Genomic DNA, 25,302 nt, shown 5'->3' on the forward strand with positions numbered 1-25,302 from the left:
TTTGGGTTAACCTATAGTGTTCTCTCATTTGCAGGCAACTATCTGGAATCCTAATAAGATGTCAAGGCGCAGGTAACATCACTTTTATAATATGCTAACTGTATACAGTCAGACTGAAGCCCATAAATATATGCCATCGTAAAAATGGTTAGTCTTTAAGGGGCCACAGTGTATGTGTAGCAATGCTCTCCACTGCTGTCTTGATGGGAAAATGTATTTACACTTCCACAGCAGTCGTTTACAAGCCAAGCTGCACCAGCCCTGCCAGGATACGTCTCCTCAAGAACTGCAGGTGCCAGAGTCTCTTCAGAACAGAAAAAGGAAAGCAATGCAGGTCAGTAGGAATTTAAGCAGTCTCCTGGAGCCAGATGTAGAATAGTGGTTAAGAATATGAGCGGGATTGCCTTGTTCAAGCTGAGACAAGAATTCACAACATTGATATTGGTAAAACCACCTTTCCCTTGGCGTCATCACATCTGAAATGTAGAGATAATGGGTGGAATTCAGCATCACACTATTACAAATGTTCCGTCTGTGCAAGCATATCAACTTGCCAGATGGGACAGTGGCACACTGTTCTAGGGGTTCTCCCACCCACTCCAGAACCAATTTCAGGGACGTACAGTACATGAGGGGTGGAGAGGGAAGCCCCATTGTGGAAGCCTTTGAGCAGGCCTTCTGTAGATGGGATTTGTTAGGTGAGCCCCCCCCCCAATATTTGTAAACAAGGCTGACCTCGGCACCTGGCACTCAGGTGGTTGCCAAGAGCCTGCTGATGTTGACGTCTCAAATTCCTTGGTCTGCTTCTTCCCTCACCCCATCCCAATTTTGGTTTGTGTGGAGCTTCCCCAACATTTTATATTTTCCACTATAACCAAAGCAGCTCATTGTTTCGGTGGTTTGCAGGCACCTGCCACAGATCACAGCTCTGTTGCTGCCTGCCACACTGCCAAGTCAAGGGGAGGGGTGGTGGTTGGTGGCTGACGCTAAGCAGCAGTTTGTCAGGGAAGATTTTAAACCTCGTGCTGGCTCACTTTGCATATCACTTTTTAAGAATTCTGGCATAATCTGTGAAGGATCTGAGCAGCAAGACCACTATGGCTGTTATTTTTTGTATGATGTTGGATGCTATTAAGAGCATTATGTTACTTGCATAATGTTTCCTCCGTTATCCCTTTTTTTTGGTTAGGGCAAGTGTTTGAATGATCACTGTTTAATACAGTCAAACCTCCGTTTGCGACCGCTTCGGTTTCCGACCACCGCGGACCCGGAAGTGTTTACATCCGGGTTCCGTGGCGCTCGGATGTGCAGAAGCTTTCTGTGCAGCGCGCGCAGAAGCGTGCCTTCAGGGAGCGACCCAATTCGGGGAGCAGCCGGCTCCGTGGAACAGATTGCGGTCGCAAACCAAGGTACCACTGTAGCTGTGATCGGTGGTTGTGCATATGTTGCCAATAAATGACCTTCAAAAATGAATAGTTGTGCACTGACTGCTTTAATGCTCCTATTTTTGAGGGAGGGATTTGAAATGGAGGGAGCCCTTGATGTACCAGGAGAATTTGGCTTCACTTGGTTGCTGCTTTGCTCTTAATCAAGGTGCATCTGTGTCTGTTTTCCAAAGGACCCCACGAAAACAGAAGAGATCAACATGAGACATCAGTATGAAATTAAGGTAAGAATGACCTGCATAACAATTGATTTTTAACTAAGTTGGTCTCCATTCTTCAGTATGTATGAGAGTTTAGACTGTTAACATGGTGCCCATTGTGAGCAGGAAGTTCTTCACTTTTTGTCAGGGAAAGCAACTTCTTTCTTTTTAACTAAATACATAAGGGAGAATTAATGCACACACTGCATAGTGTGATTTGTATTCATTTTGTTGTGTTGGCTGCTGCAATTTGTGTTCAATGAATATTTCACCACTGAAAAACTTAACTTTCAACTTCCAGGAATGTATAGTGTTAATTATGTCCCTTCCCGATATCCCACCTAATGTCTTACTGCTGCAAGGGTTTGGATAAAATGCTTTGGGATTTGATTCACAAGGCCTAGTAAACATTAGCTGGTTGATGATCTATTCTATGTGACAGTGAAAAGGTTTCAAAAGGCTGGGACAAATTCTGCTACTCATAAACTATCTTGCTTGGTGTTGTATGTATTTTTCTCATGCTAGCTCTTAATATCTCATTTGTAGAGTTGTTGGCCATCTACAATATCAGGCGGCATCTCCCCTTGTATTATAATAGAAACTCCTCACAAAGAAGCAACAACCACTGATTTTTCCAGATTCAAAAAATACAGGTTCAGAAACCTCTTCATAAATCCATCACCTTTACCGGAACTAAGGTGAGTTACCTATAACCAAAAGCAATTGTGATGCTGCTATACTTTGATATGTTAGCATAGTGAATGTAGTGCAAAACCCATTTCTTATGTTGTTCACCAATTTGTATTGGTGGGTAGTCTTTGACCTGGAGCTAGTGGCATATAGAAAACACAATGAATAAAACCGCTAATATCTGGTCTTGTTTTAGTCCTTGTTCTGAATGCTTTGCCTATCCAAGGGCATTATGTGAGCTGTGAAATTTTGATGGACAAATTATATTCCAATTTGTCATCTGTGTTTGATGGAAATTGCATATAAATCTGGCCCTCCAACTTGGATATACTACCTCCCCATATAGACCACCTCTCCCCATATAAACATACCAGGACTCTGTGATTATCATATGAGGTCCTTCTTTGTGCCCCCCCTCCATGAGAGTCCCTGAAGGTGGCAACACAGGAATGGAAACACCAGGTGAAAAGCGTTGATAACCATGCTGTGAATATTTTATGACCTTTGAAATGGGTTTGGGGGAAGAGGGTTATTGATTTGTTTTTGTTCTATTACGTATTTTCTGTTCTCATATTTTTACGTTGTGAACCACCCTGTGATCTTCAAATGAAGGGTGGTATACAAATTTAATCAATAATGGGGGGGACTCATGGGAATTGTAGTCTGAAACATCTGAAGAGCATTAAATTGGGGGAGACTGGACTACAAGAAGGTGGTGAGATTGGGAAAAACGCATTCATGCACACAGTAAAGAGAAGCCGTATTTCTACCATATTTTTCCGTCTATAAGACGCCCCCATGTATAAGACATCTAATTTTGGGGACTCCAAATTAAGAAGATGGATAGGATTGCCCAGAGTTGTTGAACTTTTTTTGGTGGTGGGGATTGCCGGAAATCGCTCACCTGCCGCTGACAATCGCACGCATTGCCGAAGACACGCAGCTGCCAAATGGCCGCCCTATTGTCGCAGCAGCAGCAGCCAATCGCCAACAGCCCTTCTCACAGCTACCAATCACCCACACTATCGCTGCTGTGTATCTCCTGCTCATGGCTGTGACCAATCGCACAACCCCCTCTGCACTACCCATGTATAAGACGAGGGCTAATTTTAAAGCTCATTTTTAAATTAAAAACCCTCGTCATATAGACGGAAAAATACAGTATGTGTTGGTTGCCATGTCTTTTCTCTCTCCCCGCCCTGCTTAAGTGAAATCGACCAGAAATATTGTAAGTTCCATTGTTCTGAAACTGCCCAGTTGCCAACCTTGTAGTCCTAATATAGTTCTTCATTGTTGTCAGTCAGAAAAATCATCTCTCAACTTACCTGATGGAAAACTTGTTGAAGTGTTTTGCTTAATGACAGAATGACAATAATTTGAAACAATTGTTGAAAACTTAATGTCTTCTGACAAGTCTCTATAGCCACTTAAAAGATCAGTGACTTGATTACTGAGTAATATCTACAGTAGTACCTCATTTTGCGAACGCAATCCGTTCCACCGAGGCGTTTGTTTGCCGAAAGCACGCTTCTGCGCGTATGCAAAGCGCTGATAGAGTGCTTCTGCACAGATTGCTTCTGCACATCCGAGCACCGCGGGACCCGGATGTAAACACTTCCGGGTCCGCAGCGTTCGTAAACGGAGGCGTTCATAAACGGAGATAGGCGTAAACCGAGGTTCCACTGTACCTCTTTTCAGTTTTTGCCCTTGAAGGCATGCAACATTGACCATCCTTGATTGGATTTACAAACCTTAGCAGCTGAAGGAAGAGCATTTATTATGCTTGTCATTGGCATAATTAAATCATAGAAATGGTGCAGGGGTGAAGGATTGAAGCCTCACCCCATAAATACTACCTCAATCTCTTATCTTGCTGGGACTAGGAAGTAGCCATGCTGTGAGACCTTTCAGCTGAAAGGTGCTAAAATGCTATAAAGAAATGTTCTCCCACCTCTTCAGCTCCTTTGAAGTCTGAAAAGTCAGATATAGCCACATACATCATATGTAGTCGGAAGGCAAATGGACTTTTCTTTATCTGTTCTACCTCATTTTTATTTTTTTAAAAAACTTACTTGGCAGCTATGTTTCATGAAATCCAAACAAGCTTTGAGTAGAACCCCTTTGGAAAACTAAGGTCATTAGATCTAGTTACAGGTAGGTAGCCATGTTGGTCTGACGTAGTTGAAACAAAATAAAAAAATTCCTTCCAGCAGCACCTTAGAGACCAACTAAGTTTGCCATTGGTATTAGCTTTCGTATCTGAAGAAGTGTGCATGCACACGAAAGCTCATACCAATGACAAACTTAGTTGGTCTCTAAGGTGCTGCTGGAAGGAATTTTTTTACTAAGATCATTAGAGTTTGGAGACTAGAAATAATACATTGAATGCGTTAAATCCAAACATTTGGCTTCATCCCACTGGTCCAATTTTTGCTGAGACCACACATTTTATGACTTTTTAAAAATAATCTGGAATTTAAAATGCATGTCTTTCATTTTAGCTGGGGAAATTCTAAAGATGTCTGGTTCAACATTCTCAAAAAGGAGAACAAATATTCTCACTGTAAGCATTTCACATCTCTACACTCCAACTTGCAGCCGCACATGAGATCAATCCTATTGGACTGGCTTCTGGAGGTGAGTATTGAACTTATAAATGTAATTTGTGTATAAAGAACAGTCCTGAGAAGTAGCAAGACTGACCCAGAGTGCTTCCTCTCCCCCCCCTTTTAAGTATTAAGCTTGTTTATATTCTGCTTTTCCAAATCGTGCTGAAAGCAGCTCACAAGGATAGTCAGCATATCAATATATAGCAGGGGTCAGCAAGGTTTATCTTGCCTGGGCCAGATCGGTCCCACAGATTCCTCCGTGGGCTGGATTGTGTGTGCACGTGCCCGTGATTTCCGGCGTCTGCACGTGCGCAGACACAATTTTCGGCGCCGCGAAAGCAAGCCTCCACGCTGCATAGCTTTAGCGCAGCACACAAGCGGGTAGCTCAGTTGGGGGGCGGCTTATGGGCTGGTCAAACAACCTCTGCGGGCCACTTCTGGCCCATGGGCCTTAGGTTGCTGACCCTGATATATAGGCACAACAAAAACATAGGCATAAATATATCCCCTGCTGAGTTACAACTTTTTTAAAAATGTTTTGTCTTGCTGTTTGTAGTGTAGTGACCGTGATTAAGCAAAGCTTATTCTGTAACAGGTATGTGAAGTATACACGCTCCATCGGGAAACTTTCTACTTGGCACAAGACTTTTTTGACAGATTCATGCTGACTCAAAAGAATTTAAACAAAACCATGCTTCAGCTCATAGGAATTACAGCCCTGTTCATTGCTTCCAAGCTTGAGGTAAGTAGCTTTCAGTGAAACCATTCTACCGTTGACAATATAGCATTTTAAACCCATATTTGTGCTGCATATCCTTTACAGACAAAGGCCCATCCCAGTATAGCAGCTGAGGAAGAATTGGGTCTTTTTCTTTTGATTAAAGTAGCTTGGCATATTACTGAGGAAAATGGAAGGTCTGAGTTGCACAGTTTGCACACTGATATAGCAGCTCTTGGAAGTGTGTGTGTGTGCTCACAAATGATAGCCCTAAATGCCATTAGCAAATAGCTGCCTGTGTTCTTAACCCTCAGAGTTCTTACTAGGATTCTGATCACGGGGAAATGCATCCCTCAGTAACTGAAGGCTGGAAGTTTCCTAATACTTAGCTGAGACCAAACACTTTATTTTGTATCCTGTCTGCTTTACAACTTGCCTTTTCACCAAGAACCTCAAGATGACCTGCATCATTTTTCCCATTTTATTTCCACAACAACCCTGCTAAGCTGAGAGGTGATGATTGGTATAAGCTCCCGCAGTGAACTGAATGCGGGTTTGAACCCGGGTACTCCCAAGGGACGCGGGTGGCGCTGTGGTCTAAACCACTGAGCCTAGGGCTTGCTGATCGGAAGGTTGGCGGTTCGAATCCCCATGACGGGGTGAGCTCCCATTGTTCGGTCCCAGCTCCTGCCAACCTAGCAGTTTGAAAGCACGTCAAAGTGCAAGTAGATGAATAGGTACCGCTCCAGCAGGAAGGTAAACGCCGTTTCCGTGTGCTGCTCTGGTTTCACCAGAAGCAGCTTAGTCATGCTGGCCACATGACCCAGAAAAACGGCCTGCGGATAAACGGCTCCCTCGGCCAGTAAAGCGAGATGAGCGTCGCAACCCCAGAGTCGTTCGTGACTGGACTTAACTGTCGGGTCCTTTTTGCTCCCAATTCTAGTCAGACACTCCAACCACTACCACACTGGCTTTTGCTAAGACTTGCTAAAAGAAGAGCACCGATACGTATGCCTAGCAGGCCAAACATCTCAACATGTTTTGGGAAGCTTTTAATGTTTAATAAATTATTGTATTTTAATATTTCTGTTGGAAGCCGCCCAGAGTGGCTGGGGAAACCCAGCCAGATGGGCGGGGTATAAATAATAAATTATTTATTATTATTATGACATCATTTGAATAATGCAACATGTTTTGTTTGTAAACTTCAACATCTTTTAATGCACTCTATGGGCTGGGCCTGTACATCTTCATATCTTTCAATTAAGCTGGCAACTGATGAGATCCTTAAAGATTTCAAGCACAGCTTAGGTTGGGGACACGGTAAAGGACTTGAGTCTAATGGTCTGGCTTCAAATTTCACCTCTGACTCCTGCTTTGTGACAGTGGTGCTTTGCAAGTCAGACCTGAGCAAGAGACAGTGGTTCAATGAAGAAGCTTTTAGACTGTCCTGTGCAATTGGCCTTAGGATTTCATGGCGTTGCTAGTGGGCTCATGATATGAGACTTTGCACAGTAGTGCCACTTGTGTGAAGTTTCTTTTCCATGTGTGGGGATCAGTGCATAACTGTAGTGGCTGAGGATCTATCTCAGTGAGTGCTTGGCTCTTTGCTTTTTCAACTGCTTGCCCACTCCTACATGGAAGCGAGGATTTGCAGCTGAGCCTGTAAGTTGGCATGCTATTGACTGCTCTCCCATGGGTGAGAACAGGAGCCTAAAAGCATCTGAATATAATTTGTAAAATTGAAATAGCTGTGGTCTGCAGAATAGGGTTGTAAGCCCTGATGGATTTGATGAGGTCTGTTCTAACATTCTGTCTTTTTCTTTTTCCTTTAAGGAGATTTATGCTCCCAAACTACAGGAATTTGCCTATGTTACTGATGGTGCTTGTAGTGAAGATGATATTATAAGAATGGAGCTCATTATATTAAAGGTAATAAAATGAAGATGCTGACCATTTCAGCACATATTTAAGAGTCTGCATCCTAGGAATTACTCGATTGGATGGGTAGCTAACATGGTGCCTTCCAGATGTTTTAAGTGCAATTCCTATTACTCTGACCATTGGCCATGCTGGCTGCTGCTGATGGAAATTGAAGTCCAAAACATCTGGGGGGGGCATCATATTGCCTCCTCCTACTCTGTTGGCTTCTTAGGCAGAGCAGATCATGTTTATTTATTAGCAATGTCTCCTAAATCTGGAATCTGACTGATGTGTGCTGTGAAAGCTGCTTGGATACACTCTGAAAAGAGTGGATCCATTTTAAGCTTTGTATTTTACAAAAGATATTTCTTGACCTCGGGGCTGGGAAGAGTTCAGGCAGTAATGGGGAATCTGTGGCCCTCCAGATGTGTTGATGGGAGTTGGAATCCAGCAACATCTAGAGGGCAACACGGGCTCTCCATTCCTGATTTAGAGCATTCTGCAAGGGTTTAGTCTTGCAGAGCAGTAGATGAAGAGACCGAGTGGATTTCTGTATCATAGGATGGCATGAGGGGAGGGCTCACAACTTGAATTCTGCTTCATTCTACACGAAGAATGCTGAGCATGTTGGGGAGAAGGAAAAAATAGAGAAAAGTTCTCCCTGGTGTGTCAGTGATACAGATCTGATTCAGATCTGCACACTGCTGTGTGAGAACTTGTGCAGGGTTTTGGGCTGTGTGAATAAAAGTTTACTTGCTAAATTTGTAGATGTAATTATCATGCTCTAAAGCCTTTGTTATGATGTTCACACACATGTAGGCTCTAAAGTGGGAGCTGTGCCCAGTAACAATCATCTCTTGGCTGAACCTTTACCTCCAAGTGGATGCTCTGAAAGATGTCCCAAAGGTGCTGCTACCTCAGTATTCTCAGGAAAAGTTTATTGAAATAGCACAGGTAAGTTCCTATTCCAGCACATTGGTGCATAAGCGCATCAAAGGATCAATTCAGATATATAGATGCAAGATTTCAGCTCAGATAGGCAACTTGCAGGGTTCATGTTTGAACACCAGGAAGATTTGAGGTACAGGACAAGAATTGTGTGCTGGAAATTACTTGAGTGCTTGATCATACAACTGTCTCCAGTGGTGGTCTCCCGCAGACAACTTGAAAATTGTGGAGGGTCTTTGCAGACCACTTAAATGATTTTTTGCCTGTTGTAGCAATGGTGCTGGATGCTGTATTGTTTTTAATTGTATTTTAATTCTAGCTTTTCTTATATATTGTATTGTAATACAGTAAAATGCAGAATAAGAGAGCATGCTTGTTTCATTGCTCATAAAGCCTGTATGATATAACACACACACACACACACACACACACCGCCCAGGCTTCAGGATATATGGAGGGACCCAGTTCACCTGGTCTCTGGATGATTTAATATGTTTCTCAAAGCAGTGCTTGGTTGCAAACACATAATAAGATGAAAAACCTTTTGTGCAGCACACTGAGCTCTTGGCAAGTGGATACATAAGACAAGTGGTTTGGACTCTAAAATGTGATGAGCTAGGTATGACAATAGATGGTTGGATGGATGTCCTCCTGCGTACTGCCCTGGTTTGCTGGAGCTCCCTGGTGGCAGGGGGGGCTTTGGGGTCAGGGGAGGGGGAGGAGGACAGAAATCCAAGCATAAAATGGATCATCTCTGACTGTTCACCTACATGGGATACTTCTGTGGCAGGGGAGGATCCATGTGGGTGGGTAGGAAGGAGGTGGAAAAGGTGTTTATGTATGTACCGTTTTTTTTTTTGTAGTTTGTAAAATTAATAAAAAGTATGTTTTAAAAAAAATAAAATGTGATGAGCTAGCATCAGTGCAGTGTTGCCCTCGAGGACTCAAGAAGATTATGTGAGACTGTAGCTTGCAAATGTTTTCTAAATGCATTTGATCTTAATTTAGTTAATTTAATAAAATCCAGATGTTAAAATATTTTTGATTCATCCTGTGGATAATTCTACTCAGGCGCAGTAGTCTAAGTGTTATGAGAAACTTCAGTGTATCAGCTGAAGTAACATAAGCTTAGTGAAACTGGTGCTATTCCTAAACTCTAAGCAACCGACAGGCATTATTTGTAATCTTGCACCCTCATAATCCAAGCAATGGACAAGCAGCCATCCATCATGGATGCTTTAGTTGAGATTCCTGAATTGCAGGGGATTGGATTAGATGACCTTCCACATCCCTTCCAACTCTGATTCAGTGAGTTATTTCAGCTTGTAGTGATTAGCTATTAGATTAGCTATCTAATATACCAATATAAAATTGGTTATAACCAAGTATTTATACTAATAAATGTGGGTTTTCCTTCCTTGCAGCTCTTAGATCTATGTATTCTAGATGTCAATTCTTTGGATTTCCAGTATAGAATATTGGCGGCGGCTGCACTCTGTCACTATACCTCAATACATGTAGTTACAAGAGTCTCAGGTAGGATGGAACATCTTTTTTGTTACTCAGGTTTTCATGTCCTGGCTATTGTAAGATGTCTGAGGCTGTAATAAATATGTGGGCATGCAAACTGGCAGTTAAGGTGCTGGAGACCTTTTTATTTTAGAAATAAAGTACAAGCAGGGCTCCTCAACAATATTGTATCACTGGTGTGTTACCCAAAATTGTGGTTGAGGGGGCTGTTGGCTCAGGATTGGAAGGGGTAGTTCTCACTCTCTGGAGAGTTAGTTGTGGAGCCTGCTCACAACTTGTCTGTGTAACTCTCAATAGGCTAATTTTCCTCTGTTTCCTCCCTTCCACCTCTGCCCTTAGCTCATGCTTTCTCATAATTTTCTGCTGCCCTTTGAGCTTTCTCGCATCTGACCCCTTTTTTAGCTTAAACGTGCTACATTAAATTTTGAATTCTAGGGTTACCTCTCACTTTATCCCTGGGCATATTTAAAAATTGCCTACCCAAACAATGGGATTTTTCCTGTCTTTTATACAAGTCTCTTCATCCTGTTCTGTTCCACTTCTCTCTTCTCCATGTGCAAACTGTGATTACTCCAAGCATGATAAGATTGAGAAACAAGAGGGAGTTTTATCTGCAGTTGTCACTAGCTGAGTCTATTGTGAGTTATCCTTGGACATGTTGTGTACTACCTGTACTTTCTCCCTTTGCAATAGGAATAAGAATTGCTAGATCCTCTTGTCAACACACTAGCCGCTACAGTATCTTGGAAATAATATTTGGGAATATCTTGCACTTATGCTCATCTAGCTTCTCTGGGCTATGGCTATTTGTATCTGAAACGAGGCTGAAAATCTTGTCTCTGCCATGAACTCAGTAGTTGGCCTGTAACAAGCCACTGTTCCAACAGATTTGTTCTAGTATTATTGGCTTAATAATATATGCAGAGTGCCATATAAATACTTACAAGCTTTTATTTGTAATCATGTAATTTTATTTACATTCTGTAAGGATTCTGTCAACTGTTTATGTAAAATAGCAAGTGTGTAACTCTTGTATGTTGTAGAGCAGTGAATACGCATTATGAAGACCGGGACTCAAAATTTCTCTTTTATTATTAGGCTTGGAGTGGGACAGTATTGCAGAATGTGTAGAGTGGATAAAACCATTTCTTAAGGTTGCAAAAAAATCACCAGTGAAACTAAAGAATTTTAAGAAAATTGCAGCAGAAGACAGGCATAATATACAAACCCACACAAACTACTTGGACATGCTGGTGAGTTGTTTCTCCCGCTCTTGAGTTTCATGTTGTACCTCTGAGTGTTAAAGTGATGCCATGTATCTTGCCCACTTCCAGTGTAACAAGTTATTTGGGCTGGCAAGACATATATATGTATAGCACTACAGAGATGTTTAAAGAAATTGGTTCAAGGTCAGGAGCTAGTGAGTTCTGGGCCAGATCCAGCTGCTTCCTTCTCCACTTGAGATTGTTCAGGACAAACCTCTGACCATTATCCGTACTGACTAGGGCTATAAAGACAGTGATGTACATTTTTGGCAGTTAATATAGTTGCATTAGAAAGTAAAACTAATCTATAAAGATCACTGAAATTTGAAGATGCAGCTAGTTTTAAATACATGAACACAATAAGAAATAAGCTGTGTTGGAGCAGTAGTACAGTTGGTCTTTTATCGGTAGAAAGACGTATTGTAAACAGAACCAATGTGCCCCCAACTCAGACTAGGTGGGCTACTGGCTTGATCCAACAGGGCTATTTTGGCCAGTCATTAGGGTTGTTTAAGGGCATAGAGAAAAAGGAAGGAAATTCTTGCGTGTCAAGTAAATGCCATTTGCATGAAAGATGCAGACCTTGAGGTGAGGGCACCCCAGCTGTACCAGTTCCTTTGCAAGGAAAGGGGGACTATGTGTAGGAATACAGATGACCAGAAACTCACTCATGAAGGAATTTGCTCTGAACCATAGGGGAATAGCAAAGCAGAAATTGCTTGGTTTACCATTTCAGTGCATTAATTTAAATATTAATTGAATAGGATGAAGTCAACTACGAAGTAGCTGTTGCAGCACCAGGCCAGCTATCACCAGTGTCTACAGGAGGAATTATTACCCCGCCCAAGAGTTCTGAAAAATGAAATCCTTACACGACAGGAGTGTGTGCCAACCTGAACAATATTGTAAGACTGTTGGAAAATGCATCCTGGACTTTTTACACTTGACAAGTGGCTGGGAAGATTATCAAAAGGAAGCTCACATGCAAGTTTCCTGACTTTGCAGCCCAGTAAAGAACAGACTGACTGCTGAACAGTTAAATTCATAATGAACTACGAATTTTAACCTGTTGAATGGCCTCAGGTAACTGAGTTTTTTGATTAGCTATGTATGAACTTAAGATATATTCTGCTGACTGCTGTTGAAAGCACATTGTACAGTCAACTTCTACACTCAACAGCATTAGTCAGATTTTAGAAGCCTGCATAGCAGTGTAATTGTTACTGGGAGATCAATCTTGCTTCTATACTTGTGTAGTATAGATATGAGATAAGGTGAAACTGGTTTTAAGCATTGACATAGGAAAGTGGGGGTGAGAAGAGGCTGCAGTTAAACACTGAAACTACTTCTAAAATCAGCAGGCAACTTAAGCAACCAGCATGTAACTGGAACAACACCTGCTTTACCGTGAATAAATGTCACATACTACCTCTTTCCTCATGAGGTGCTATCTTTCCTTTTATACAAGAAAAGCTGCCAGAAAGCAAGGGTGAAAAACAAGCAGGTGAAGTTAAGACTGTTCTGCAACAGCTTAAGTACAAGGGAGAGTCATGCTTGTCCAAGGTAGTTTACTGTCCCTCTTTATGCCAGCTTGTGTTCTTGCTCAAAATGAATTACAAAAGCTAACTTGCTTCTGTATACTCTTGTAAAAACAAAGGAAGAATTTTTAAGTTTTCTAAATAGGAAAATGCCACACAGTATGTTTATAAATTTGTAAAAAAAAAAGTCTTATGCGTTAAATAAAGTGTTGGAAGTAACTTGCAGCTGCCATCTTTATCTCACTCTGTTAGAAATGGTGCTCTAAAAGTAAAGCTTTGCCATTGCTTGAAGAAACTTCTTTTTCCGTCTTTGAGCAGCGAGCTGTAGCACTTCTTCTGGATTACTGGAATTCAGCTCAGTCTGCCCAATAGCTTTAATCTGAGTATTGAAACAAGCATCAAATAAGTACTGGCAATAAGCAAGTTCGGAGAATAATCTCAATGTTTTATATGCAATGCATATTGTTTACATAATGGCTGCACAGAAGAAAGCACATAGTAGCAAAAGGTACTATTAAGTAAAGAGAAGAAACTTAAACAGCAACTTACTGCTATTTGTTTCTTGTCTGTCTCTCCTCGCTTATGATGAAGGTCTGAAATACAATTAAGGAAACCTGGAAATACAATTATTAAAACAGAACTTCCATTCATAGGAGTATTTCTTATCTTTTTCATATTAGTAAAATAAACCATTTAAACATGTCAAATACGGCACAACAAAATATAAACATGCAATCACGATAAATAAAGTGAAGGTTATATACTTTGATGGAAAGGAGCCTTCTGTGAGCACAATTCAACTGTATAAGCCACACTGGTTTTCAAACCAAGCCCATGTGGCTGTTTTTATAAAAGGATACATGTCAAGTATTCCAAGATGGTAATATCCCAGATGTAGTCATAATAGGAGTCCATAGCATCATGGCTAAGAAAGCAAGCTCTAGTTAATGTATGTCAGTGCATTCACATGCAGAGTATGTGGAAATTTAAAACCTTGCTTACCTGTTTTGCTCCTGAAGTGCTTTAAATGCAGTTTTATAATCTATTTCTCTAAGAAACTGGCACAAAATGGCTACCTAGAAAAATTGAGAGTTGATAAAATGTAACTATGTCACTAACTCCTGATAAGGGAGGCTCATATTTCGTTTATATTATACTGCAATATATATTAGACTATACAAGCCTGCTTTTTATTCTAGCAGACTTATATTGGTAGGACTTGTTTCTAGGTACACAGCAGATATATGCCTTACCTGTGTATGGCAGTTGAGCAGAGAACAACATTTTATCATTCGTTTTATCACCTGGAGAGAAATGGATATACCCTTTTTAGTGAGTCTATAATGTATCCAATCATCTGAGATAATCATCTGCTACTCCAGATACAACTAACCCCTCCACAAAGCACTTAGCCTGCTACTTTTTTTGGCTGAAGCTAAAAATAATAAAGTAACACAGAGCAAATATATCTGGCAACTATATCAATTATCCTTTTGCTCAACATGAATTTCTACAGGCTTCTGGTTTACCTAGAACTAGATTTCTTTGGCTCTGGAGCTGCTCAGAGCCTAGGGAAACCCATCGACTGAACTTGTGTTATCAAACTTTGAAAATCAGAGCCCTATTTTATGTTGAAGCGAAACATCTTTTGCTTGTTCGCTGACATGTAACAATGCATCTCACCTGATCTGTATATACATCTGGCGGTACCATTTTGGTAAAGAAATCCGAACACACGGCTCCTGCTTGAAGATAGTAATGAAGAGCAGCAGAGTACTGATTGGTTGCTGCATTGGAGAGAGCAATAAAAACAAAAGCAGTAAATGCCACGCTAATTCACTAAGCATTTATTTCAATTTATATCCTGACTCTTTTGAAACAGCATGCAGTGGGTAAGATTAATTGAAAACAGAAGTAGTTAGTATTTATTATGGCAACTAAGGAAGCAAGAAGGGTAAAAAACAAATTTTCAGTCAAGAGTCCAGTAAGCCTACATTTCTGTACTGGCCGTGGAGGAAGAAGATTCCTTTTTGCATGAAAGTGCAGCTACAAACCTTTTAAGCAGGCTGGTAACCTGTTTATTTTTGAAGCTGCTGTGCAAGAAAAATGACTACAGTGGTTACCTTGGATTACAAACGCTTCAGGTTATAAACGCTTCAGGTTACAAACTCCGCTAACCCGGAAGTAGTACCTCGGGTTACGAACTTTGCCCCAGGATGAGAACGAAAATTGCACTGCAACAGTGGAAGGCCCCATTAGCGAAAGCATGCCTCAGGTTAAGAACGGGTTCAGGTTAAGAACAGACCTCTGGAACGAATTAAGTTCGTAACCCAAGGTACCACTACTCATGAGATAGAACGCCCCACTTGTGATTCCAGGCATTGCTTCCACAGGAGTCTCAAAAACTACTACAGTGGTACCTTGGTTTACAAACTTAATCCATTCCTGAAGTCCATTCTTAAACCAAATCCGTTCTTAAACCGAGGTGCACTTTCCCTAATGAGGCCTCCCGCCGCCAGTGCCCTTCCACCGTTCAGATTCCATTCTTAGACCGAGGTAAAGTTCTCAAACCAAGACACTATTTCTGGTTTTGTGGAGTTTGTAAACCAAATCGTTCTTAAACCATACTGTTCTTAAACCGAGGTACTACTGTATTCGGGACGTGGGTGGCACTCTGGGTTAAACCACAGAGCCTAGGGCTTGCCGATCAGAAGGTCGGCGGTTTGAATCCCCGCGATGGGGTGAGCTCCCATTGCTCAGTCCCAGCTCCTGCCAACCTAGCAGTTCGAAAGCACGTCAAAGTGCAAGTAGATAAATAGGTACCGCTACAGCAGGAAGGTAAACGGCGTTTCCGTGAGCTGCTCTGGTTTGCCAGAAGCAGCTTTGTCATGCTGGCCACATGACCAGGAAGCTGTACACCGGCTCCCTCGGCCAATAATGCGAGATGAGCGCTACAACCCCAGAGTCGGTCACGACTGGACCTAATGGTCAGGGGGTCCCTTTACCTTTACTACTGTATTCACCAAATCTTTCCTTATATCTTACATAACAAGATATATATGTGTTTGCGTGAAGACAGCCAGCAACACAAATGAATGATAGAAAGAAGTTCATTCAACTTACCAAAATAAATATCTGCCTGAATTATCAACCAGAAGTGATTATTTGAATTTATAGTCAGTGCATAACTGACCAACTCTTTGATAGTAACAGCTACAGCTTCGAAATCCACTGACTGCAAGCTGAAAAGACAGAACATTTTATAACATTTGTCACCTACTTTAAATTTTAAAGATGTAATTAAACTCTCACATCGTCATGCACTATTGAAACACATTTCCTGTGTATGATTATAGTATCCCAGGATCACAGAAATACCATCATTTGGGCATGTTAAGTGTGTTACAGCCAGGCTGCAGCATGAACAACTTCAGCTTTGTCTGCAGCTGGTGCAGAATTTGGCAGCCAGGTTGCTCACCAGGGCAAGTTGGTTTGAGCATATTACACTGATCCTTGCCTGACAGCATTGGCTGCCTATTCATTTCTGGGCCCAATTCAAAGTGTTTGTTTCGACCTATGAAGCCCTAAATGACTCAGGACTGCAATACCTCAAGGACTGCCTCTCCCAATATAAACTGACCCAGACTCTGCATTCATCATCTGAGTCCCTTCTTTGTGTGCCTCCGTCACATTCTACAGCCTTTTAAATGTGTTTGTGGAAAGGGGGGTTATTGGGTTTTTTGTTTGTTTCTGTTTCAACTAATTATTTGTGCTTTTGTATTTTTATTTTGTGAACTGCCCTGAGATCTTTTGAAGAAGGGTGGTGTGTAAATCTGAAGAAGGAGAAGAAGAATGCAATCTCATTACAGTGGTCTAGTCACACAGGAAAGAAGTCACGTGCAATTCTCCATTAATTCTCCTATTCTCCCTCACCATTATCAGCCAGGATTAAATAACTCTCTTTCCAACCATTCAGAATGCATTTCACAGCCATTCCAACAAAACACCTCAACCGGTCTCCACCTCCATCATTCTGCCCGGACACTGAGGTCCAGCACCGAGGGCCTTCTGGCGGTTCCCTCGTTGCGAGAAGCCAAGTTGCAGGGAACTAGGCAGAGGGCCTTCTCGGTGGTGGCGCCTGCCCTGTGGAACGCCCTCCCAACAGATGTCAAAGAGGAAAACAACTACCAGGCTTTTAGAAGACATCTGACGGCAGCCCTGTTCAGGGAGGCTTTTAATGTTTAATAGATTATTGTGTTTTAATTTTCTGTTGGAAGCCGCCCAGAGTGGCTGGGGAAACCCAGCCAGATGGGCGGGGTATAAATAATAAATTATTATTATTATTATTATTATTATTATTATTATTATTATTATTATTATTACCAGGAGGTACATAGAGCAGTCAGGGATTCCATTATTGGTGCTATACTGTTACCATCCTACATGATGCACTGGCAAAACTGGCTTGAGCCACCCTAGGAAGAATAGGGAATTGCCCCATAAGGTTCCATATATATTCATTTGTCAGAGTCTCTCCTGGCTGATCATTATCCAATTCCACTAACAAACCCAGAGTCCTCCCTCAGGCATCACCCGCTGTCACATAAGCTTTAAGAAAGGCTCATTAACACACGAGAGTAGTTAGTCAAGCACAACCAAAAGGCATCAAGCCCTAAATATTCTAGATTTAACAAACAGGCATTGCTCTCTCCGGGGAAAGCAGAATGGGAGGTGTAGTTTCTTGCATAATTGACAGGAAAGCCATGTTATTCTTTAAAATGGAAGGTGCAGAGTTGCTCCTGAAAGACTGTTAAAATATAATTAACACAAAGACAACCCTTGAAACGAGACACTCAGGACCAAGAAGCAATCTGCAGATCCCCAGAAAAGCACATTTCGCAATTATAACTGGAGCAAAAACAATTTTCTTACTTAGGAATGGATGATGGCCAAATAGAAATATGTTCTGCGGTAATATCATTCACAATGTCTTCCTAGAAGAGGAAAGAATATGATATGGGAAATGAGTCTGAGAGGCAGACATCAAAGTCAAATATTTATGATAAGGAGAGTACTGCACTTACCCGAACATTATGAAGCTTGACAAACAAAGATAATATTGTTGTCAAAACTAGAGGCTCCTATAGCGGAAAAACAAAAGTACATGATACAATGCTTCTTTTCAGTGTCAGGGAAATCCAGTTTTTCTTCGCAAACTTTCAAAATGCTTATACAACTTTGAAATGAAATTTATATACATAGCCTCTTAGATTATTGATAAGGGTGTATTACATGTCGTAGAAAATTATACAACTTCACACACAGGTTAAGGCCATTTTGCAAGAGATGCTTGTCACTCTTTGCATTTCTCAAGTCTAAATATAAAAAAGCTGCATGGACTATGGTGCACACTTGATTAAAATGACTGTCTTCCGAATCTTCCCAACATTTTAAAATATGGCACTGTACAGAACAGGCCAGGGCCTCATTGTGCACAATGCCTCCGGCGCGCGCCCCCCCCCCCGCTTGCTAGGCGCCGTTGGAATGGCGGCTAGCAAGCCTGCTCTTGCGAGGGGGCTTGGTGGGAACAGCGCACCAAAATGAGCCCTTTCGGGCGCTGCTCCCGCCACGTCCCCTCGCCTGGGCGGGCTTGCTAGGCTCCATTGGAACGGCGGCTAGCAAGCCTGCTGTTGCGAGGGGACGTGGCAGGAACAGCGCACCGAAAGGAGTTCTCTCGGGTGCTGCTTCCGCCGCCCCCCGCAAGCCTGCTGTTGTGAGGGGGCGTGGTGGGAACAACGCACGGCGGAGGATACAGTTGACCGCTCCCTGCAAGTGCAGCGGCGGAGGGGCAGTGGTAGAGCTAGGCTGCTTCAGCAGCAGCGCCTCACTCGCTGCCTCGAACATGAGCAGCATGCAGGGCTGCTGGGCGCCCCAGCCCAGCGCCCCTGATGGGGAGGCGCCCTGGCGCACCGCGCCAAAAGCCTAATGGGAATTACGGCCCTGGAACAGGTGTTCTTGCAATTACTTGCGAAAACATATTTAAGTAGCAATTCTTAGGTACAGTAAGTCACCCAAACTATTTATCTGTAGGGCCACACCATAGCAAAAAATTATATGGCCAGCTGCATGTTTAGGGTTGGGCTGGTAGTATTCCTTCTATTCAGAACAGGGACCTTTATTCCTACCACAGCACTGTTGTTTCTAAAAAGTCTGGTGCATATTATTGGTAATATACAATATATAGCTAAGCCTGGATAGCTCAGAACATGGTGCTGATAATGCAAATGTTGCAGGTTTGATCCCCACCCAGATGGTATAGCTGCATATTCCTGCATTGCAGGGGGCTGGACTAGATGATTCTCAGAGTCCCTTCCAACTCTACAATTCTGTGATTCTATAATTTTCATTCTATGTACTTCTCAGTTTGTGGAGTCAAAGGCAGTCTCTTTGTTAAATAAATGATAAAACAAGCAACCTAAACAATAGAGGCAGAGTCAATTTGAAAAAGGGGACTTTTAGCTCCAAACTCACCCGCAACTTTTTGATAAAAGAGAGCAGTTCACTCCTAAATAATAGAAGACATATGGTTACTGTATCAATTATTAAAAGTAATTCATTATTTATATTTATTCAATTTATTTGTAAAAGATTTTAAAAGCAAATTTTAATACAACAGGAACTACAATGTACAATCAATCATCAGACCCGAACCAAAATGTTGAAGTGTATCTTCAACCCCAGAACAGAAATGTTCCTGTACAGGATTCCAGCTGGCCCTGCCATCTTTCGGGGTGCTATAAACTGTAAGGGGCTCAAATAAGCAGGCCAGTTTACTCTTTCCCCTGTCCACCTATATATTAAATTAATCCTATGAAGAAGAGAAGAAGAGTTTGGATTTGATATCCCGCTTTATCACTACCCGAAGGAGTCTCAAAGCGGCTAACATTCTCCTTTCCCTTCCTCCCCCACAACAAACACTCTGTGAGGTGAGTGGGGCTGAGAGACTTCAAAGACTAGCCCAAGGTCACCCAGCAGCTGCATGTGGAGGAGCAGAGACTCTAACCCGGTTCCCCAGATTATGAGTCTACAACTCTTAACCACTACACCACACTGGCTCTATGCAATAATTAATTTAATTAGAATCAATTTAGGGGTGGAGCAATGTTGTAGCTCTTCCTAATGTTGGCTACAGGTACACCCATGTTCAGAAGACACCTATTTTGGCTTTGAGTTGTATTTTTAAAAAATTATAGCAACTTACCTGTACATTATGCCTAACGTTGAGTCTCTCTGCTTTATTAAGCTCACTCTGCCATCATTCCCTCGTTTGTGTTGGTTGGTTACACTGCAGATCTGCACAACCACCTCCCAAAGGTCTTTCGCTGCCCGTCTACTTTCTTTGGGTCCAGGAAGATCTTTACATGTGGCAGCCAAAAGCTGTCCAAGCTAAGCAAAACACATCACCAAGAAGAAGGAACAGTCAGTCTTTGAAAGCTTTCAAGGCACGCTGTTTCTTTTTCCAGCAATCTGTGCCTGGTTACAGCTAGGAAATCAAATCTGGCAATGAAATCCTCAGCTACACAACCCGGAGACCTACTTCGGGGAAACCCAAAGTTGCTTGTGCATGTCCAGAATAAAAAAATTCCTTCAGTAGCACCTTAAAGACCAACTAAGTTTTTATTTTGGTATGAGCTTTCGTGTGCATGCACACTTCTTCAGATATGTCCAGAATGTTTTACTCTTTCCTGGCAGCAGACAAAGTCTTACACCTCATATAACACGTGCTTTTGAAATTCAGAATTTCAACAAGTTTAGCACATACCACATTTTGTGAATCTTTGCACCTTTGTCCATTTACTGTTTTTGTTTCCCAATTTGAACTATAAAATGGTGGTTTTCTTGAGTCAAAATGAGAGTACCCCTAAACATTATTTTAGAAAAAAAGCACTGTGTGTATATGTATATGTATGTGTGTATCGAGATCTGTATCTATATGTAATCTATATCTATATCTAGGTAAAGCAAATGTTGTGGAAAAATAAAGTTCCATTAATTTGGGATGCATTTGAACAGAATAACAGGTAAGTCTGGAGACAGTTTAGGATTCATACAATTTCAAATGTATTGGTAGTCAGTTCCAAAACATGCCTTACCTTCACGTAAGGATTGGTCTGAACCAGTGGGAGAGGGACTTGCATTGTTAAGTACTCATTCTCCCTCCAATTCAACAAAAAGGCAACGCATTCCTCTGCTACAACTTGTCGAAGTGGAATATCTAAAACAATATTTTTAAAGAGCAACTGATTAGATACTTTTAACATCCTATATGTTTACAAGCATACAATGTTTATTTGTGTAAGAAAATTTATATACTGCGTTATTGTAGTCAAACCTCTAAGCTGTTTGTTTACAATAAACATTAAAATGATCATTAAGAAGTTAAAATCAGTTAAAACATTTAAATATAATTAAAATCAACAGCATCAGCGTTACTTCAGCATCCTGTTGCCATCCTTCCCCCAAGCACCAGGATTGGGGAATACAGGTAAAATCATTCACTCTGATTACAAGCTAAGATCTATCAGTTGTGGAGTATCTCTCCCCCTCTGGTCCTAAGCTTCTGAAGAAGTTTTCTCACATAATTAGCCAAGCATTCTTACCAGGAACCCTCATTTCTAAGTAGCCTCGAACTCTGCTGATCAGGTTAGAGGGGGGTGTTTCTCCCAAAAGCCCTGCTCCTGCTTCATGGGAATAAATGTCCAGAAGTAGCACCTCGTTCAGCATGACTTGGCGTAACTTTGGAGAAAACTCTGTCACAAGTTCAAGGCAAGCAGCAAAAAGCTGTTTTGCATGGACAAAATCCTGTAAAAATAAAAACAAAAATCAAATGTGAGGAGTTTGCCTATTTCTCTTCTAGTTGCACATATGATTTATTTATTTTGGGGGGTGGGGTGGGGTGGGGGAACAGTAGCTACATTCATGTACTACAACAAAAAGTCTAGAGTCCTTTAATAAAACATTTAGCCTACAGAAGCTCATACTGCAATACGCTTGCTAAAGTGGTGGTTTGTTTTGGTGGAGGCAAAGGGAATAATTAAATTCTACACTCATGATTTGGGTTGCTGCTAAGAAGGATGGGATAAAAATCAAAGGTGTCCATGCCCCCCTGCGGAGATCAATGTGCTGCACAATGACTGTCTACGGGTATCACTTGACTATCACTATCCTGTCTTAAAGGGCTAGTAGGCTTTTAAAATTATTATATTTTGAACCATATAAACTGAAATCAACCCACAGAAAATAAGGAAAGTAAAAGTAGTAGTTTTTTAAAAATCTAAATACTGCATGGAGCACAATGTTTTCATGCTTACAATTGCCTTGCTCTGCGCAGCAATGCAAACTATGCCATGCAAACTACCCCTCTTTCTCAGTCGTGAGAATACATCTGCCCGGAAAAGGCAGAACAATTCCAGAGCACCTATTTCCGATATACAGTGGAACGCCGTCCACCTATCCCACACCATCTGAAGGGCCAGTAGTCTTCAGGCAAAAGGAATATGGAGCAAATTAGGCACACAGCCTAAAATTACAAAAGTCAGCCACATTTCCCTCTCATAAAGCTGGTGGCTTTATGTGCAACTCAAATATGCCATTTGGGCCCTAAGACCAAGACACTGAACATCACAGTGAAGGGAACCACCACGGCGAATAGGAAAGTGGCACCATCTTTTTTAAAAAAATCCCACCTGCTTAATCTCCAACATAATACTCAGTCCTAGTAATAGTTATTAGTAGCATTCCATAACATTAATTGGCAATACTCTTATTAGCAAGATAATGATTACCTCACCTTGACTGTACTGCAGTGCAGCCCCTTTGCCATGAGGATGTAGACCAAATCCCTGGTCAAATTATCTTTGATCCCTAGGATTACATTGCCGTAAACATTTGGCACTTCCCACTAAGAAAAAGCAACAAACACAGAAATCAATAACTGTAATATAGCCCACATTTAAACAATTTACCATATTTTTCTCTGTATTAGAAGAGTTTTTTTGACTCAAGAATCGTGTCAAAAAAACTGGGGTCGTACTTTACACGGATAGTTGTGGCATGGTGGGGGGAAAGCTGCGCGGCGCCAGCCAGCTGGTTGGTGCCCGTGCTCTAGGGAGCTTACCGCCTGCAGTGGCATGGGGGGAGTGGCTGCCCACTTTGCCAACCCCTAGCAAAGGCCCCTGCTGGGGTGATGGCGCTTGTGCTATTCACCCTAAAAAAAAGCTCAACAACTTTGGGCACCTCCCCTCATTTTCTTTAAATTTAGTCCTCCAATTAAATTTAGTCCTCTTATACATGGGGGGCATCATAAACACGGAAAAATATGGTAGTCAAAAATAAAAAGTACCTTGTTAGAAACTGTCCAGAACTGGCGTTCTGATGTCATGCCATGCAATTCAATTAAAATTTGGCGGATCCTCCAGGGATCGGCTGATAATATAAGCTGGTGTTCAAGCTGACCAATATTCACACTTGCTGAGGCTGGAAGAGAAAGTATCAAGGAGGTCAATGAGCAATTTATTATACTGAGTTTTCCCTGAACCAAGCTATAACTAACTGGAGGCAACAGACAAAAGATTAACATTTTAAAGATAAGATGGATCAACTAAAGATGCTTTTATTTTACACAAAAATGAAATCACTTTAATTAATGCTATCCGCCATATAAATGTTTGAATGTACAGTGCTATTGTCACTGCCATACATAAGACACAGGCATACACAGAAACCTTCAGGGGGCATCAAGACTCTTTGTAGTCATAGCCCTCAGGACACATTAATTTTGGATTCCCTAAAAATGTACACTTCTGTACCTACCTACCTACCTACCTACCACACATCCACACTGTGTTTGGTCAGCCTTTTCAAAACGGGGAAAATGGAATTCCTGCATTGGGTTAAAATAATAAACGAATAGACTCTTGGGCTCGATAAAGAGTCTCAGAGAGAATCTCAGTCTCAGAAATACTGCATGACAGCAATATCCCACTGTTTCACATACTGCCCATGGTGATGATGCCTCTCTCCTGCTGTAAGCTCTACAACTCAACTCCAAAGTAAATATGGGTCATCTTGGCTGCAGCTCAGAAAGCCATGTAAGTCCAATTCTGTGTCTCCCTGAATGAAGCTGGGAAGACAAGGCAGAAAGATCTCTTTCCTGCTCCCAGGAGCACCTTGAGATCGCATGCTTGGTTCTACCACTCTCATTTCTGCCCTGAAGGGCCAGTAGCCCTTAAAGCAAAAGAAATTAGCACCATCTTCACAACCTAGCAGCAGCTAGTCCCATTGTCTTAACTCTTTTAAACCAGAGCGCAGCAAGCAACAGTACTCTACTGGCTACAGGTGTGCCGTTTAGATTTTTCAGTCAGATGCTTGCCAGGGAGATAATTATCGCAGATTGAGTAGTGAACTGCAGGCCTGTTGATATCCCATATTGAGCTGGAAGCACTAGCACCTGGTAGTCAGAAGTGCATGGCTTCTGAATATGTAGGTTGCAATTTACAATAACTGCAATTTACAATAACAATAATTTACAACTGGAATTTACAATAACTGCCAAAACACATACTATAGCAACTTGTTGCAAAAGCCGATTACTTCTTCGCTCAGGGCTTAACTTACTGCAGGACTGTCATTTTTCTTCAGAAAAAAGCTATGAATATTTTAGGGGGGGGGGAATAACCTGGAATGTCATAAAATGAAGTTATAGGCTTAGTGCCTAAGTTGACTCGAGGCGACCTTTTCCTCATTTGATCAATAAGCAGCTTTCGTTCATCATCTTTCAGCAATGCTATGAAGAGCTCGTGGGAGGAAATCATGAAGACAAGTTGGAGGTCTTCCAAACCCAAACAGAGATTTCTGTAAAATATATATACATATATCAAAGGTCTCATTAAGCAAAGATTAGCAGAAAGAGAAATTGCAGCACTTTTTGTAGTTTGTAGTGTAGTGGCATGACATTTGGAAAATTCATTCAAAGATGTTTTTAAACAAGGGGCTATTCACTAATCACTGCACTTACAGTGAAGCATGCCAAGTGACCAACTGACCACATGAGAAGGGTAGTTGTTGAGACACTGGGATCTTGTGTAGCAACAGTTAAGGAAATCAGGAGGTCTTAATTACAACTGCCTTTTGAATCACCTACCTAGAGTGGATCATGGCAAGTAACAAAAAACATTCTACGTAAGAGTTATTTCGCTTAGGTTTGACCACAAATTACACCAGCAGTTATCCCCCCACCTTTTAGAAGTGGCACATGTGGGAATTTGTTGAAGGTGAGAAAACGTCTGAGGGCTATTTAGCTTACAGACAAACACTATTATGTGCTTGTTGTTGTTTCTTCCTTGGTACCAATGATATCTTAGGACCTAATATACTT

At 41.6% G+C, this 25,302-nt stretch overlaps 2 protein-coding genes across 4 annotated transcripts in view; one reads left to right on the plus strand and one right to left on the minus strand.

The window, feature by feature from the left end:
* Positions 1–12,191, plus strand: CCNE2 (cyclin E2). The gene is made up of 11 exons (XM_035124516.2): positions 1–72; positions 232–334; positions 1,619–1,669; positions 2,192–2,343; positions 4,837–4,972; positions 5,540–5,686; positions 7,499–7,594; positions 8,405–8,539; positions 9,958–10,069; positions 11,162–11,316; positions 12,093–12,191. The coding sequence occupies exons 1-11, from the start codon at positions 59–61 to the stop codon at positions 12,189–12,191; spliced, it is 1,200 nt and encodes a 399-aa protein (XP_034980407.1). The 5' UTR covers positions 1–58.
* The window catches only part of INTS8 (integrator complex subunit 8), a 27,860-nt gene continuing 12,620 nt past the window's right edge, over positions 10,063–25,302 (minus strand). For 2 of the 3 annotated variants that reach the window (XM_035124513.2, XM_035124514.2), the window contains exons 13-28: positions 24,604–24,779; positions 23,269–23,402; positions 22,717–22,827; positions 21,527–21,728; positions 21,020–21,141; positions 20,128–20,312; positions 19,398–19,431; positions 17,951–18,007; positions 17,799–17,860; positions 15,990–16,108; positions 14,550–14,653; positions 14,120–14,170; positions 13,869–13,942; positions 13,727–13,791; positions 13,416–13,459; positions 10,063–13,245 (exon numbers count right to left, since the gene is read on the minus strand). In XM_035124513.2, coding sequence (XP_034980404.1) covers positions 13,129–13,245; positions 13,416–13,459; positions 13,727–13,791; positions 13,869–13,942; positions 14,120–14,170; positions 14,550–14,653; positions 15,990–16,108; positions 17,799–17,860; positions 17,951–18,007; positions 19,398–19,431; positions 20,128–20,312; positions 21,020–21,141; positions 21,527–21,728; positions 22,717–22,827; positions 23,269–23,402; positions 24,604–24,779 — 1,657 coding nt within the window. In that variant the 3' untranslated portion in view covers positions 10,063–13,128. The remainder of the gene's footprint in view (positions 13,246–13,415; positions 13,460–13,726; positions 13,792–13,868; positions 13,943–14,119; positions 14,171–14,549; positions 14,654–15,989; positions 16,109–17,798; positions 17,861–17,950; positions 18,008–19,397; positions 19,432–20,127; positions 20,313–21,019; positions 21,142–21,526; positions 21,729–22,716; positions 22,828–23,268; positions 23,403–24,603; positions 24,780–25,302) is intronic. The other variant, XM_035124515.2, reaches the window with a different exon arrangement.

The sequence above is a fragment of the Zootoca vivipara genome, chromosome 8 (genome assembly GCF_963506605.1).
Source record: "Zootoca vivipara chromosome 8, rZooViv1.1, whole genome shotgun sequence".
Lineage (NCBI taxonomy): Eukaryota > Metazoa > Chordata > Lepidosauria > Squamata > Lacertidae > Zootoca > Zootoca vivipara.

Coding starts and splice junctions, on each gene's coding strand:
- CCNE2 (XM_035124516.2), top strand. Junction 4,973..5,539: donor TATTGGACTGGCTTCTGGAG/GTGAGTATTGAA, acceptor ATTCTGTAACAG/GTATGTGAAGTATACACGCT. Junction 5,687..7,498: donor TCATTGCTTCCAAGCTTGAG/GTAAGTAGCTTT, acceptor TTTTCCTTTAAG/GAGATTTATGCTCCCAAACT.